Below are 15,311 nucleotides of genomic sequence, written 5' to 3'. Positions count from 1 at the left end.
TTATACCACTTCTGATCTTATTTTTTTATAAAATCTTCCGCGCTCCGCGCGGTAAGAGGAATTATTTCAAATTCTTCAACCTTATTTTAAAATTTCAAGCTCATAATTTCTTTTGAAAACAATTTTTTTTATCACAGCAATTCAATTGAATTCGAGTTGATAAGGGTACTAGAGACGCAAAAGACGCCTTCTTTTGAGTTCAATTCGATGAGATATCAAAAACTTCGCGCGCCGCGTGGGAGGGGGGACCCCACCCAAAGACCTCACTGCACCCCCCCCCCCCAGGTAGCGCGCTTTACGCGCTCTGTAAGTGTCGGCACAGAGATACGATCTTACGTATACGTAAGCTCCCGAAGGGAGCGAGTGTCGGCCAGGCTACCGCCCCCTTTTGCCGCCCCCTCCAAAATTAAATCCTGGCTACGCGGTTGTTTCAGCGGCCGATCAGGGAAAATGTGGGTGAACATTTATTTTCGCCCCCCCCCCCCATGGTGAAAGCTGGATCCGTCCCTGGTTCTTGTTGATAATGATGATAATAATGATGACAATAACTGTAATTATTATAATGATACAAAAATGAAGAATGATACAACAATTGCTAATAAATTGGTAAGGACATTGGTAATATAGTAAAATATAAAAAGTAAAATATGAGAGAAATACCAAACAGAAACATGTAAAAAAAAAATCATATCAATATAGGTTTTCCCGTCCAATTTCGTCAAAAATTCAACCAATTTATTGATGTAATAATTCAATTTGCAACTAATTTGAATGACCTAAAAGATCAGCATTTAGATATCCAAATACTTAATTCAATTTAATTCTATTGGCACGCGATTTCATGGTTATCTCATCGGAACATGTATAAATCACGGTCAAATTAAAATAGCTGAAGAAGTGTTTTCAAATTCGCACCGGTACCTTCCTTGCGAACGTTTGGGAATTCAAAATAATATGCAATCACTTATAGATATGAACAGTGTTTTTCGTTGTTATTTACTTCTTTTGAATGATTATGGAAATGGATTTTACTCCTAAATTGGATGTTTACAATTTTACTGAAATGCATCATCCATCTGACAAACCAAAATATCATCGGAACAACTGCTCGTTTTGGTTTGACTTTCAATACCATGTTTCTTATCAATACCCCAAAACGAAAAAAAAATACAATAATGTAAACAAAAAAAGAACAAGATGATATAGAGAAAACGCCGGCCATTGCCATAGGTCATCCACCCACTCACTGGCGGATCCAGGGGGAGGGGGACAGCCGACTCGTGCCCCCCCGCTTCGGCACAATTTTTTTTTCGTGGACCAAAAACCCTTATTCTTTGGTTAAAAAAATTTTTTTTTGCTCGTCAAATTCTTCGGGGAAATGTGCCCCCCCCCCTTTTGGGAAATCCTGGATCTGCCCCTGCAACCACTCATCAATCACTAAAAGAATAAGCGTTTACAACCATATCCTATAAGTTTTACATGAATAAAGTCTTTATCAAACATAATGGAATCAAATTATTTCAACTGGAAAGGTTAGAAAAAGTAGAAAGATAAGGTAAAGTTTTTAAAAAAGTTGTTTTACGTAATGAAAAAAAATGAACACAGAACCATGCTATTTAAATTTGGACGTTTAAAGTACAATTATGTGTGCCGATAAATGAAATTGAAAATGACATTTAAGGCGAAGTTAATGATCGGTTAAGCCCCTTTTGCAACACGGATCATCACGGATCTCAGTCCGTGATGATCCGGGGTGCCAAATTTGTATTTTCCTAGAATTCCCGGAGTGCGTAAGGAGTTAACTGGTTATTAACACGGATGTAGGCCTACGGAAAAGTACGGAGTCTACAGGGATAGGCAAGTTGATATGCTCCCGGAGCCAACACGGAATACCGGATGATCACGGATGTTACTGGGTCTTTACACGGACCTTACCACTTCTTGTCGCCGGCATCTTGCTAGAATGAAGTTTCGTCCCTTTTTGCAGCATCTGGAGCATGCTCGTGCTTGGTTATGAATACGGACTATTGTTCATGTACGCAAACAATACAAACATTTGACCCCGGATAAAGCCGGTATCAACAAGGATCACCCGGTTCTTACAAGGAGCCTCCCGGATGCATTCGGTAGCTACACGGATGTACAAGGAGGCTACAAGGATGAACACGGATGATTATCAGTCCGTGTACTCCGGGATGAAAAATTGAACATGTTCAATTTTTCTCCCGGACATGCCGGTACATCAAGGATGGCGCCGGAGTGTACACGGTAGTCCCGGACTGTACACGGATGACCCCGGATTGACAATCCGGGATGATCCGTGTTGCTTCCGTGAAGGTGTAAAAGGGGCTTTAGTCGTCACGAAATTAAATGACACCTTTGGGCCATTAATTTGAACGAATTTCTCTCTAAATTGAATTTCTACAAAATTCAAAGGAATGATATAGAACGGAATTCAATGAAAATTAACCATGTGTGCAGAGGGTGGACGAAATATTTCGAATTTGAGCGTCCTTTCATTAATTCAATTGCAACTCTGATGATATTGGACGGGAAAACCTATATTTAATTAAAAAAACTAACATCCGTAATCCACTAATATCGAGTCATTGTAGAAACGCATTGTTCTACAAATACGGTTATATTGTGAGAACACTCAACGACATGTTTCTTTTAAATTTTCACTTGGAACAAATTGCAAAAGAATTTATTTAATGCAGAACATTTCTTTGAGGTCCATAAAAGACCATACTAAAAGTCCCAGATAATCCGAATAGGGGAAAGTGTTCTAATTTGCATAAACATAATGGTTTGTTTTGGTCATATTCGCTCATTTAGTCTACGTAGCAGACGACGCTAGTGTATATTATCTACTCAGATCAGACCCCGTTTGCAAATCATATCAATTCCGGACTTGATACTGCTATGTGCTCCTCAAACTATAGATATATCATAAATATCAGTAAGCAAAGATTTGTATTACAAGAACATTGTTACTATGCCAAAGGGTAAGAAAAGAAAACAAAAATTCTCTTCTTTCTTGCAACACCCCATTAGTCTATGTCTTACAAGCCGTGCTTTTTAATTGATCACCTCAGTTCTACATTATAATTGTTGTTAATTCATTGTTACTTCTTTGATGACATTATAATGTTTTGAAAAAATAAAATAAAGTTGAACTTGAACTTGAATAAATCTGATATAAAGAGAATTGCTCCTGCCCTGGTTTAAAAATCTCTAACAGTCTTGAACGACACTAGCCGTACTAACGAGACAATCCAGTGTTTCAAAATAAACATTGGTCGAGATTCGGGAGGATTTAGGATTGCGTCAACTGATTTCCTATATAGGTAAAGGGTTAGATATCTTGTTTCCTTTACATAGAATTCGCCTATTCAGAAGTTATCATGCCATCAACTGTTCTGATGAATGATATGTTTAAATTTTCAATTCTTCTGTTCTTTGTTATTTTTCATTTCGACGTAAAAAATCCTATGTATATTGGCTCTGCCATGCAATCTCCTCCCGCGCACATCCCATGTGCACATAGTCAGTAGGGATATCACAGTTTCGTGATTGAGTAATTCGAATACCATAGGAGCCAAATCCCTATCCCAGGCTACAGAATATTCCTTGTGCGAAGTTGTCTGAGGCACAGCCAATGACAGCAGCAATCGATGCCGACGATGGCACTGCTCATGGCAAAAATGCTTGCTATCTACTGGCACTGCCTTTATTTTTAATTTTTGGCCATTTTACTTAGAATCTATTTATATTATGTTTATTTAGATTATTTGTTATTTATCTCATGCCTTAGCCTAGGCAGTAGAGGCGCACGGCCAATATGGGAGACTCGTCTCCAATGTGGGAGATTGTCTCCCCTATTGGAGACTTGCTTTGCAAAAGGACAAAAGAAACAACACCAACAAAAGCATGATTTTTTCCACCCAAAATTTTGTCTCACTGAGGTCAGAAGCCCATTTGTTTTGTGTGTGATTGACAACAAAAATCCTTATCAAAACAAAAGTAGACGGTGAATTTTTAAAGTAGACGGTGAAAAGGGGTAATTTTTCATGAGGAATCTGCTTATCACATTTTTATTTGCCGCCAAGGTAATCCTTTTGCCGCAAATGTAAACAAAGGAAATTGGTCTCCAAAACTGGAGACTGTCTCTGAAATTGGATACCCAAATTCTTCACAAAAGTCTCTGATATTGGAGATAATCTCCCACATTGGAGACAGTCTCCAATATTGGCCGTGCGCCTCTACTGCTAGGCTTAAGTCTTAGACATGTAAGATACTTAACTCTTATGATGGGGTGTCCAAACTTCGCGCACTTTTCAAAAATATTCATCAGGCTTAATTTTGTCCACAAATTATTCATAATTTATACAAAACCAATTCAAGAAATAGTAACCACATTGACGGCAAGATCGTAAACTATAAAATCATGGACGAAAATGTAAAGTAGGTCACTGGGTTTCGCCGGTATCGCGATCTCAAAATTCTATTCCGATCGGCGAATGAGGGCTGTGCTGGAAAACCGTTCAGAAAAAGTGTGACCTAACTTCGCGCACCAAAGCTTTTGTGGAGATTTAAACAAAGACTCAAGCTCAAAAAGTGAAATATTTATATCAGATTGATGGCAAAATGCTATGGAATCGGTTAGTACCACATTTAACTCACATTTTTTATGATTTCTGCTTGTAAAATGGTGATATCGTGATGCTTGTTGCTTTCTTCAAAACGGGCGCTAACGGTGACAAATTTGCCGATCTTTTGCCAATATTTTCATGAATACTGGACTATTCCTAAAGAAACTTTTAGCGAAGGGTAATTTTAGGTCGCTTTTCACATTGATGATGTCAGATTTTAAGGATATTTGCTAGTTTTGGAGATAATGACCGTCCGCGAAGTTTGGACACGCGCGAAGTTTGGACTCACTGCCATACTAACAACTAAGAGTTAACTAAGTTAAAGTAGGCCTACCGGTACCGTACCGTACTTATGGCAGTGCAGTGCCAGTGAGTCCAAACTTCGCGGACGGTCATTATCTCCAGAACTAGCCAATATCCTTAAAATCTGACATCATCAATATGAAAAGCGACCTAAAATTACCCTTCGCTGGAAGTTTCTTTAGGATTAGTCCAGTATTCATGAAAATATTGGCAAAAGATCGGCAAATTTGTCACCGTTAGCACCCGTTTTGAAGAAAGCAACAAGCATCACGATATCACCATTTTACAAGCAGAAAACAAAAAATGTGAGTTAAATGTGGTACTAACCGATTCCATAGCATTTTGCCATCAATCTGATTTTTTATAAATATTTCACTTTCTGAGCTTGAGTTTTTGTTTAAATCTCCACAAAAGCTTTGGTGCGCAAAGTTAGGTCAACCTCTTTCTGAACGGTTTTCCAGCACAGCCCTCATTCGCTGATCGGAATAGAACTTTGAGATCGCGATACCGGCGAAACCCCGTGACCTACTTTACATTTTCGTCCATGATTTTATAGTTTACAATCTTGCCGTCAATGTGGTAAATATTTCTTGAATTGGTTTTGTATAAATTATGAATAATTTGTGGACAAAATTAAGCCTGATGAATATTTTTGAAAAGTGCGCGAAGTTTGGACACCCCATCATACATGCAAGTGTGATTTGTATGGTTATCATTTTATATCTGCAATTATTTCTTATCTTGTATTGAGTTGAGAAATGAAATAAACTTGAAACCTGAAAGTGCAGCTGACGTTGTGAGTAGCCAGGCCAGGAGGCTTCTAGAGAGTAAAAATCATTTACTAATGTAACTTACTCTCATATGAAGCCAGGGGCCCGTTTCTCAACACCGTCATAAGTCTAACTTCTTGACTAAATCGGAGATAGTGAGCTACTTGTCCGCTAACCGTTTCACGAAGCCCTCTTTACCAAGATCGGGTACAACAACCTTACTAAATATTTATGACACCTCCGAACCTGTCATAACTTCTTTCTTGATGACGTAGTGGCATCACTTGGGTAGAGTATGACATGCAAAAGTGCCGAGAAATTTGAAAATTATAATCTATTCTTACGTAATCAACCATAGAGGTTGAAATTACATCCCAAGACAAGTGGGATAATGCATTCAATGATCATTGTAATACAAAGTAACCATGAAAACTGTTGGTCAAACGCCACAAAACTATTCATTTTGAAAAAAGTAAAAATTTAATCAATAAAAATTCTACCACGTCAGGCCATCCATAACTGGACTTGTATTTGTCGTTTTCAGACCCTATTGACATTTGGATAAATTCTAATCTCTAATTTATGCATAAAATTTGTCAAATCGTAAGATCGGTATCAAAGATTTATAAAATAAAATGTTAAACTATATTTCGATGATGTTTGGAATCGTAAAACATTGAATAATTATCATAATTTTACAAATAAAACCATTATGGTTTACTTTCGTAAACTATTAAAATTGGATATCCCGGGGGTACCCATCTCAACGTCCACATGTGATTTTTTTAGTCATGAAATAAATTATTCATAATTCAATTTTTCAGCAATTGAATGCCCCAGTCTTCATGGTCTAAGTATGTATGATGCATAATTTACCTGTGCTATTATTTTTAAAAGATGTAATTCCCAATTCATCACAATATTTGCAATTTTGTCATAATTTTTCTTTTTGAAAATTATGCTATTTTGAGACTAAGGCTACGTCTCGTCTGCTCTTTTTACCGATAGTATCGATATCAAGGTATTTTAGTTAGGAAGCCTTTCGTGAAACAGGTTTAGTAAGATTGGAACTAACTCCGTGGTTTGTGGATAAAGATATGACTAACTTGTCCAGGTGTTGAGAAACGGGCCCCAGGTCTTCTTTCTCAATCTCATTGACCCACACGACGGAGGCCAAGACCTGAAACTTTCACCCCCATGATTTCTACTTTCCTTCTAAACGATCCAGCCCTAAATCATGTAGGCCTACATGAGATAAAACTTCATTTCCGACATTTCTATGCTCTCGTTGAACTTATTTTTTGAACAAGAATTCATAAAAAAACTGAGAAAAATATTGTGAAAAGACGGAAGAGACTTGCCTAATGACAATGTTTACGCCGCCATCTTGTTTCCTATTGTTCTTCGCCAACGTTACCCGACGCTCGCGTCAGGTATGTATGTAGTCCATATTACAGGGTGAAATCAGTTTATAAATGTGAATTTTATTGATCTTTGACTGAACCTTCAAATGCCTAATGCGTATGAAGGGATAAAAATTATTTCACTATAAATGGCAAAAATGAAAGGTTTCTTATCCGATCTTGTGTAGATCCCTCGACCCGTTTGTCAACAAATCAAATACAAGTCAATAGGCCTGACGCTTTGTATCGCTTCGTTATGATGCACCTTCGATTAGCGATGTTACAAAATGCTGTTTTGAAGTCAATTTTTGAGTTGTCGAAGGCCGAGGACTAGAATGCATGTATGTACCCCTACAGACTACACAGTAAAAGTAGGCTTTTATAGGCCTAAAATTTCTTTTTGAAATTAAATATCTGTTTATTCATATCCATTGTGCACCATTTATATTTGCATCTATTTGCAAATATGCCCCCTTGTGCATCTGTGCTATACCACTTCAAAGAAATATACTGTGCGGCACGTGTGAAATTACTCTTTTTTTCTCAAAATTATGACTTTTGAGCATGTGTATTTCTCTTTCAAAGCATGGAGCTATTAACACAGGGGATCCGTCTTCCAATTCCTCTGTTAATCTTTTGTTATCGCTTCCTTCTGGCGAAGGAAAAATATCTGTCATCAATCGGTGTTTGCAGGCTACGTAAGAGCCCGCTTACACAACGCGATAAGCCCGCTTGTAACATCTGAGGTCAGTGATTTTTAGCTCATCCGGCCCAAAGGGCAAGATGAGCTTATGCCGTGGCGTGGCGTCCGTCCACAATTTCAAAATGCTACTACTTTGCCATTTCAAGTCCGATTTCAATCCATATGATAGCACTAGGTGGGGCATTCAAAACTTCTACACAGAAATTTATTAAGTATGCTAATTTATGCACATTTTTCAAAATTCACATAAAATGCTACTTCTTTATTTGTTGACAGATTTTGATTTTTTTCTTCCATCTGGTAGAGCTTCATGAGGTTCACCAATCTTTTGCACAGAATTTTAAAATTTTGACTAGAACAATTTTTATGCTAATTTATGCGAAATTAAAAATTCACATAAAATGCTTTTTCTTCTTTATTTGTTGACCGATTTTGAATTTTTTGCTTCCATCTGCTAGAGCTTCATGAGGTTCACCAATCATCTATACAGAATTTTAAAATTTTGACCAGAACAATTTTTATGCTAATTTATGCGAAATTAATTTATGCATATTTATAAAAATTCACATAAAATGCTACTTCTTCTTTATTTGTTGACCGATTTTGATTTTTTTTTCTTCCATCTGGTAGAGCTTCATGAGGTTCACCAATCTTGCACAGAATTTTGAAATTTTGACTAGAACAATTTTTATGCTAATTTATGTGAAATTAATTTATTCATATTTTTAAAAATTCACATAAAATGCTTTTTCTTCTATAATTGTTGACCGATTTTTTACTTTCTTTCTTCTTCCATCTTGTAGAACTTTATGAGGTTCACCAAACTTCTACACAGATTTTTTAAATTTCCAGTAGAAAATTACTTATGCTAATTTGTGCAAAATTTATTCAGAAATCACAGAAAATGCCTCTTCTTTATTTGTTGACAGATTTTGATATGTTTTCTTCCATCTGGTAGAACTTCATGAGGCCCACCAATATTCTACACAGAATTTTGAAAAGTTTCAGTAGAAAATTATTTATGCTAATTTATGCAAAATGTATTCTACTATTTATTCATATATTCTCAAAACTCATAAAAAATTACTTAAGTATTTCTTGATTGATTTTGGTTATTTTTGTTCCATCTGAGAGGTACATTAGGTTCACCAAGGTTCTACACAGAGTTAAGAAACTTTGACTAGATTAATTACTTAATTCATATGAAATTTATTCATAGATCACAAAAAATGCTTCTATGTCATTTCTTCATCAATTTCAATTCTATATCCTCAATTTATGTCACCAATATAATTCACTACAGTGTCAACTGGGCTGAAATTAAAATTGTGTTAAATTGTGTTGCGAGATGCCAGATGAGCTCCACATCATTGATGTGCTAGTTTGAAGGTCCCTGCGATGCATTGTCGTAAACGATGTTCTTACTCATAAGTTCCCTTCGAGTTCTTTTTTTTTCAAAATCAAACAACAACTGCTGTTCTTCCAACATCCATATCTCTTCGTACGGATTCCTGATGTATGGTTGAACTGCTGACATGATCCCTATTGCATACATTTCGAATACGGTACAATCTGTTTCAACCCAGCCACAGTACATGTACGTACGGCCATGCGTTTTGAGTTGGGCCCATTTCTGTTACAACTCAAATTTTCCTCCAAAATTGCACCGTTTCATACAATTGCATTTTTATCTTTGTTTGAGACATCCTATTCCCTTAAAAGTATATATATTCTGAAAGGAAATTGTCTGAGGAATTAAAAAATGCAATCAGAAAAGGCATAGGGTAATGTCATAAAAATTTAAAGGTCAAAATTTGTGGAAAACTAAAAAAATATACTTCCCAGTAAATTTTAGAATAAGAAAACTTACACCAGGGCTATTTGAAAATAACGTGCATTTTTCAACTCTTTAGATGGAGACCTGTCCAATAAACTTGTTAGGGATAACTCTTACCAAAATAATTTTGAGACTAAATTTCACATCACAATTTTTTGGGTATATGTGTAACATTGCTTGATTTACCCCAAAAATATTATGTAGTCTTGCCTGTAGTTGCATACACTTGCAAACACTTACCAGTATAATATAATATATTCACTGTGGTAAATAAAAAAATGATTTCATATGACTCAAATCGTGGGGTTTGTCATCTCTTGGCTCAAAGACCGGTGGACCAAAGGTTGACAAAGTTCTGAGAGTCAGGTTTAACATAAATATAGGAAAAATATGAATGCACAATGAAAACTTCTCATAACTGCTTTTAGCTTAAACTTAGTGTGAACAAAAACAACAAACATGTTAGGAATAAATCCATTTAAAAGTCATGAAATTTAGTTTTGAAATATTGAGGCATTATGAAGTATCAATAAAAATTTGACAGGGGGAGCCATCACCCCCCCCCCCGGAGTATTTTGGTTAACATTAATTATTTTGATCAAAATGGAATTATGACAAGTTAGTTTTTCCTTCCCATTTTTACTCACCTTATATATTTCTATTTCTTAATTCTTTAAGAGATTCCTTGATCAGCCACGCCTGCCTCATTGGACGAGGATTCAGGGAATCATGGGAAACTGGCCTTCTGTCCTCTCAGATGAGGGTAGTGATGTCCACAGCGAGAGCGACGTGAGAAGTGACAATGAGAGCGACAGTTGGACTTCCTGTGATCAGAAAGAAGAAGAATTTTGCTCATCAGACAAGAGCTTCTTTTCTGAGGATGAACTCCTCCCGGTCGTTGACACCGATGAAGATGATGATGCTGCTCCCCTTGGTGAACTGTTGAATACCGGTACTCCTACTATCCTGTCTGTTGGAGAAGATGGAGAGTTTGCAACTGACAATATTGATCGCTATGATCCAGGTAAAAATACAGTTATGTTATGAATTATGTTTGGGCTATATTCTGTAAATTTATGGATTTGAACATGTTTATGTTTCTACCTTAATTGTTGTGCCTCGACCCACCGTAGGTGGTCACCATAGACATTATGATTTGTTTTATTTTATTATTTTGTATTTGTTGTTGGAAGGGGGGTCTCTGTCAGGGGCTATTTTGGATATAACAGGGGCAGAAACCCCCTCAGTCTGTTGTCCTGGTTAATATGATTTTGTTTTATATGATAACCATCTCAAAGAATCCATATGTTTGTTCTTCTTATCTTTCCCATATTTGCAATAGCTTCTGAGTACCATTCCCCTTATTTACGCGAAGATGTCTGTGCAAGGTTTTTAAATCATGACTCGGCCCAAGATAGAGAAATCCCATATAGCAGCACTGATGATAATGATGAGGAGGACAACGATGTCGAGGAGGAGGATGACGTCGATGAGGAGGATGGCCAAGATTATCACAAGACAAAGATAGCCCTCTTTCCTGAAATGAAGGATGATAATGATGATGATTTCTCAAGCATTCCGCTACCCCCTCCCTCATCGCCATATGAAGCAACATCACTTGAGCAGATACAAGGGTAATTATTTATGTATGATTGGTCTTTAATGTCCATTAGTCTTATTTCCAGTACTTTGTTCACAAAGCTTAGCAATTGGTCAGAGAACTGATTTTATTATTGATTATACACAATCATGAAAGCAATCAATGCTAATTTTTTTTTATTGGACCAGAGTTTGAATTAAACTAGAGTTCAGAACATTGGCCTCTGAATAATGGGGTTTTGTAAGAGATCATTTGCAATCAGTTGCAAATTTCTGTTCCTAATTTACAATTGATGTATAAATTGTAACTATACCAAAATTGATTTTTATCTCTTGTTGCGAGATGCAGACCAGTAATCAAGTAAAAATTTGCAATTTAATGATCTGGATCCCATAACACAATGGTTAGCAATTAATCATATGCTTGATTTTCACAATTGATTGTACATTGTAGTCAATGGAATCAATTGTAAAAAAGTTCTACAATGATTGCTAAGTTTTGTGTTACAGGCCCTAGATTTATGATTGATTTGGGACCTAAAATTGACTTGCATTCAATTACAAGTTTCATGCAACATCCCACAAACCTGTATGTTCAAAACTCTTGGTACAGGGTTACGGCTTGCCGAATCGCTGACCAACGAGAGACTGTCGTCAAGGAAACGGTCGTTCCTTCTGTGAGAGAAGAATACCCTGCCCCTGGAAGTGTTGTTGCATGGGAAATAGATGTCAGTGACATGGCAGGAACCAAAAAGGCTTCCAAGAAGAGAGCACCAAAAAGTAAGTAGGGATGGGAGAAGACTAGTCTACTGTGCAAACCCTTCACTTGAGATAAAAGGATGCTCCTGGCTGAAAATATTCATTATGAATAAATAGAGTAAAATTCACAGAGCAAAATGTTGAAAATTTCATCAAATTTGGTAACAAGTAGCCATGTTATTGAATTTCAAAGTCGAACAATATATTGTGAAAACAGTTACGTCATTATGAATATAGATGGACTGATGTCGCATCCCCATTTTCCATTTTCTTATGTTATTACATGAAATCATAATTGTTTCATTATTTCATACATGTGTGAATGATGTGTCTCCCTCGTAAGAAATCAGTTGTGCAGCAATGAATATATAATGAATTCAATCAGTATTTAGTCCAATATTTTTGCTTCTTGAAGAAAAAATTAAAATAAAACAAATTTCAAATGATAAAATACAACACAAGATCAAGTGGGGATATGACATCATCAGTTTGCTCATTGAATATTCATGGAGACATGCCTAGAACTGTTTCACCAGAATAATGCAAATCTTTAAAATGCCATAACTTTGTTATTCCTTGTCTGATTTTGATCAAATTTTCAGTGTTTTGTTTCTCTTTTTTTTGTCTGATATTTCTTGATTTGTTGAAATCATATTATTTTCAGCCTGGAGTACGTACCCCTTTAATGCATGTGAAAGCATAGGCTATAATGACTTGGTGTACTAAAGGCCTTCTTTCTCAGGAATTGAAACAGCAAGTTTTATATTTGTGCTAGATGGAAGACCCACTTGTTGTTTCATTCAGGATCTGTACCTGCTGATCAGTCCAGATCATGGACCCCCATTTCATAAAACTTTTTCATAATAACCCATTTGCAATATCAATTTAAAGCTACTGAAATCCTGCAATATAATTGGCTGATATTAAATTTGATGTATATGTTTTGCAGTTGTTATTGTAACAAGCCATTATGAAATGGGATGGACAAGATGACCGCCCTTGTTAAAAGCATGCAGTCTTTTGCATCACAATTCAATCAATGTTAGGGTAATTATATTACCATAAAAACAATATATGAATAAGTAATGTGCAAATAATTTTTCAAACAAAAACATAATGCGCAATACCAAAGTGATGATAACTGAGAATTGATATATTTGAATGTCATGGTCTGAAAATTCTTTATTTTTGTTTTCTATTGTGTTTTGTTGCAGAACTTTCTAAGGTGAAATCCAAGAGTAATCCATCTGCAGAGAGTGTGTACATCCCACCGACTGTATCAACAACTTCTGAACTACTGGCTCAGAGAAAATGGTTGGACCAAAAGAGATGGTATGATGCTTCCTCAAAGTCTTATTTCATTATCTTTCTGTTCCACAGTTAAATAAAAATTACATCAAATAGCATGATCATCAAACAAAATAACTACAAGAATGAAACAATAGATAGAAATGCTTACAATAACAATGGGTTATTTCAAGTACAGTGTTGAAATCTGGGCTCCGTAACACAAAGATTAGCGATGAATAGCAAATATGGGAGAACACTTTTTATTGGTTCCTGGTCAGTATTATGGGCCAAATGCACATGTAATGTTGATCTTGATTGGTCAGTTCATTTAGCGATTGATCGCTAACCTTTGTGTTACGGGACCCAGATTTTGGTTTTGTGACAACACCAGCCACGACACCGTACTTGAAATCACGCTGGTGTCGGGATTGACCTCGGAAAATATGATGTATTACCGGCAGTTTGTGTTGAGCGCTGATATTTAATTTCATCTGTTGAACAGAGCAGCTGGTGTTGATCTACGTTTCCCCATTCACCAACACCAACCCCCATTAATTAGAAAAATTATGATTTCAAGTTCGGTGTTGGTGTTGAGCTGTAGCTCACGAAGAGGCAGCGAACACGATGAAACATCCTCGTAAATTATCTTTTACAGTTAAGGTGAGCACAAATCATTAGAGTTTCATACGTTTTAATGAAACGTAATATTTACGCTTTCTGATTCTTTCAGTTATTTAACCTTTGCATTCTGTACAATAATTTCACTTTCATTGTCGAGAAATTTGGTTGTAAAGTTGAGATGATCAACAGCGTAGCGCAGAGCGTAGTGTCATAGGCTATCGATAACGTGATCAGTATTGCTCCTCTGAACCGAGCATGATGTTGGAGCATGGTTCAGCTTAGACCAAAAGCTTCGGTCTCTGTTATGTTGGTTGTTCAGCTGAACTCCGTTGGCTTCACCCACCAAATACAGAGACCGAAGTTCTAGCGCGATCTGTACAGGGACTCAATGGCCATATGTTTATGTACTTAAGATCGGACAAAACGGAGAAGTGAATTTGCGTGACAGCCGAGGTAAGTCACTGTTTTTGTTCCTTTTAACTTGATTTTTCTCTGTTTTTTGGCAATTAATGCCAATAGGGAATATTAATTTGCATTTTGGTCACAATAATTGTCAATTTTTTTATTCATTAAAATTTAAAATTTAAAAATTTAAAAATTGAAGAGCCCCGACGGGGGGATTTTGCATTGCAAGTCCCCTAATGGTGCGTGCACGATAGCGAGCCGTCTGTGTACGAGGAGAAATAAAAAAAAATGTTAAAAAACTCCTCGAAACAGACGGCTGCCAGCTGTCTAGGTTCAGCTCAGCAGCTTTTTCAGGCTCTGAACACCGAACACCGTACAAGAAATCACCCAATGGATAAACAAAGTACACAACATTAACAGAATGATAAAGTGAAGTGACAACGGCCCGAGGCCTATCAACTGCTCATCCCAAACATATGGAGATGATATTCATCTGATCATAAACAAACAAATAAATAAACAGACAAAAGAGCAAAACTATAGATTTGAATGATAGTAGTAGGTCTAGTCACTATTTTTATGAGATAGTCTGGAAAACAAAGCTTAATTGCCAATACATGATTGTAGATCTAGCTTTGGTACCAAACATAAACTGGATTTTGTGAAATCATGAAATCTAAGCTAAAAAAATCACCAATAAGAACATTTGGGACAGTGTATTATTTTACTTGGAAAAATACCAAACATCTGGCGAGATTCATAACATGCTTATTTTTCTTCATTCTTGGCTATTACACAATTTTTTCCAGAATCCTTTAGCACATAATTTCCTCTTTATACAAACAGTCATTTAGGTGGTCATTTAGTTGGGTTCTGCACAAACTCATTTTGCAATTTTTACTACAAGTTGCATTTATCTTGTGGGGGCGTGGTGGTTTAGTGGTTCTAACTCACTGCTTCCATTCT

At 36.4% G+C, this 15,311-nt stretch overlaps 1 protein-coding gene across 1 annotated transcript in view; it reads left to right on the top strand.

The window, feature by feature from the left end:
* Positions 1–3,269: 3,269 nt before the first annotated feature.
* The window catches only part of LOC121429963, a 31,547-nt gene continuing 19,505 nt past the window's right edge, over positions 3,270–15,311 (top strand). The window contains exons 1-5 of the mRNA XM_041627234.1: positions 3,270–3,350; positions 10,350–10,695; positions 11,014–11,305; positions 11,884–12,050; positions 13,244–13,361. Coding sequence (XP_041483168.1) covers positions 10,401–10,695; positions 11,014–11,305; positions 11,884–12,050; positions 13,244–13,361 — 872 coding nt within the window. The 5' untranslated portion in view covers positions 3,270–3,350; positions 10,350–10,400. The remainder of the gene's footprint in view (positions 3,351–10,349; positions 10,696–11,013; positions 11,306–11,883; positions 12,051–13,243; positions 13,362–15,311) is intronic.

This window comes from Lytechinus variegatus, chromosome 16 (assembly GCF_018143015.1).
Source record: "Lytechinus variegatus isolate NC3 chromosome 16, Lvar_3.0, whole genome shotgun sequence".
NCBI lineage: Eukaryota > Metazoa > Echinodermata > Echinoidea > Temnopleuroida > Toxopneustidae > Lytechinus > Lytechinus variegatus.
Note: the sequence above shows the minus strand (reverse complement) of the source record. Positions and strands in the feature narration are given on the sequence as shown.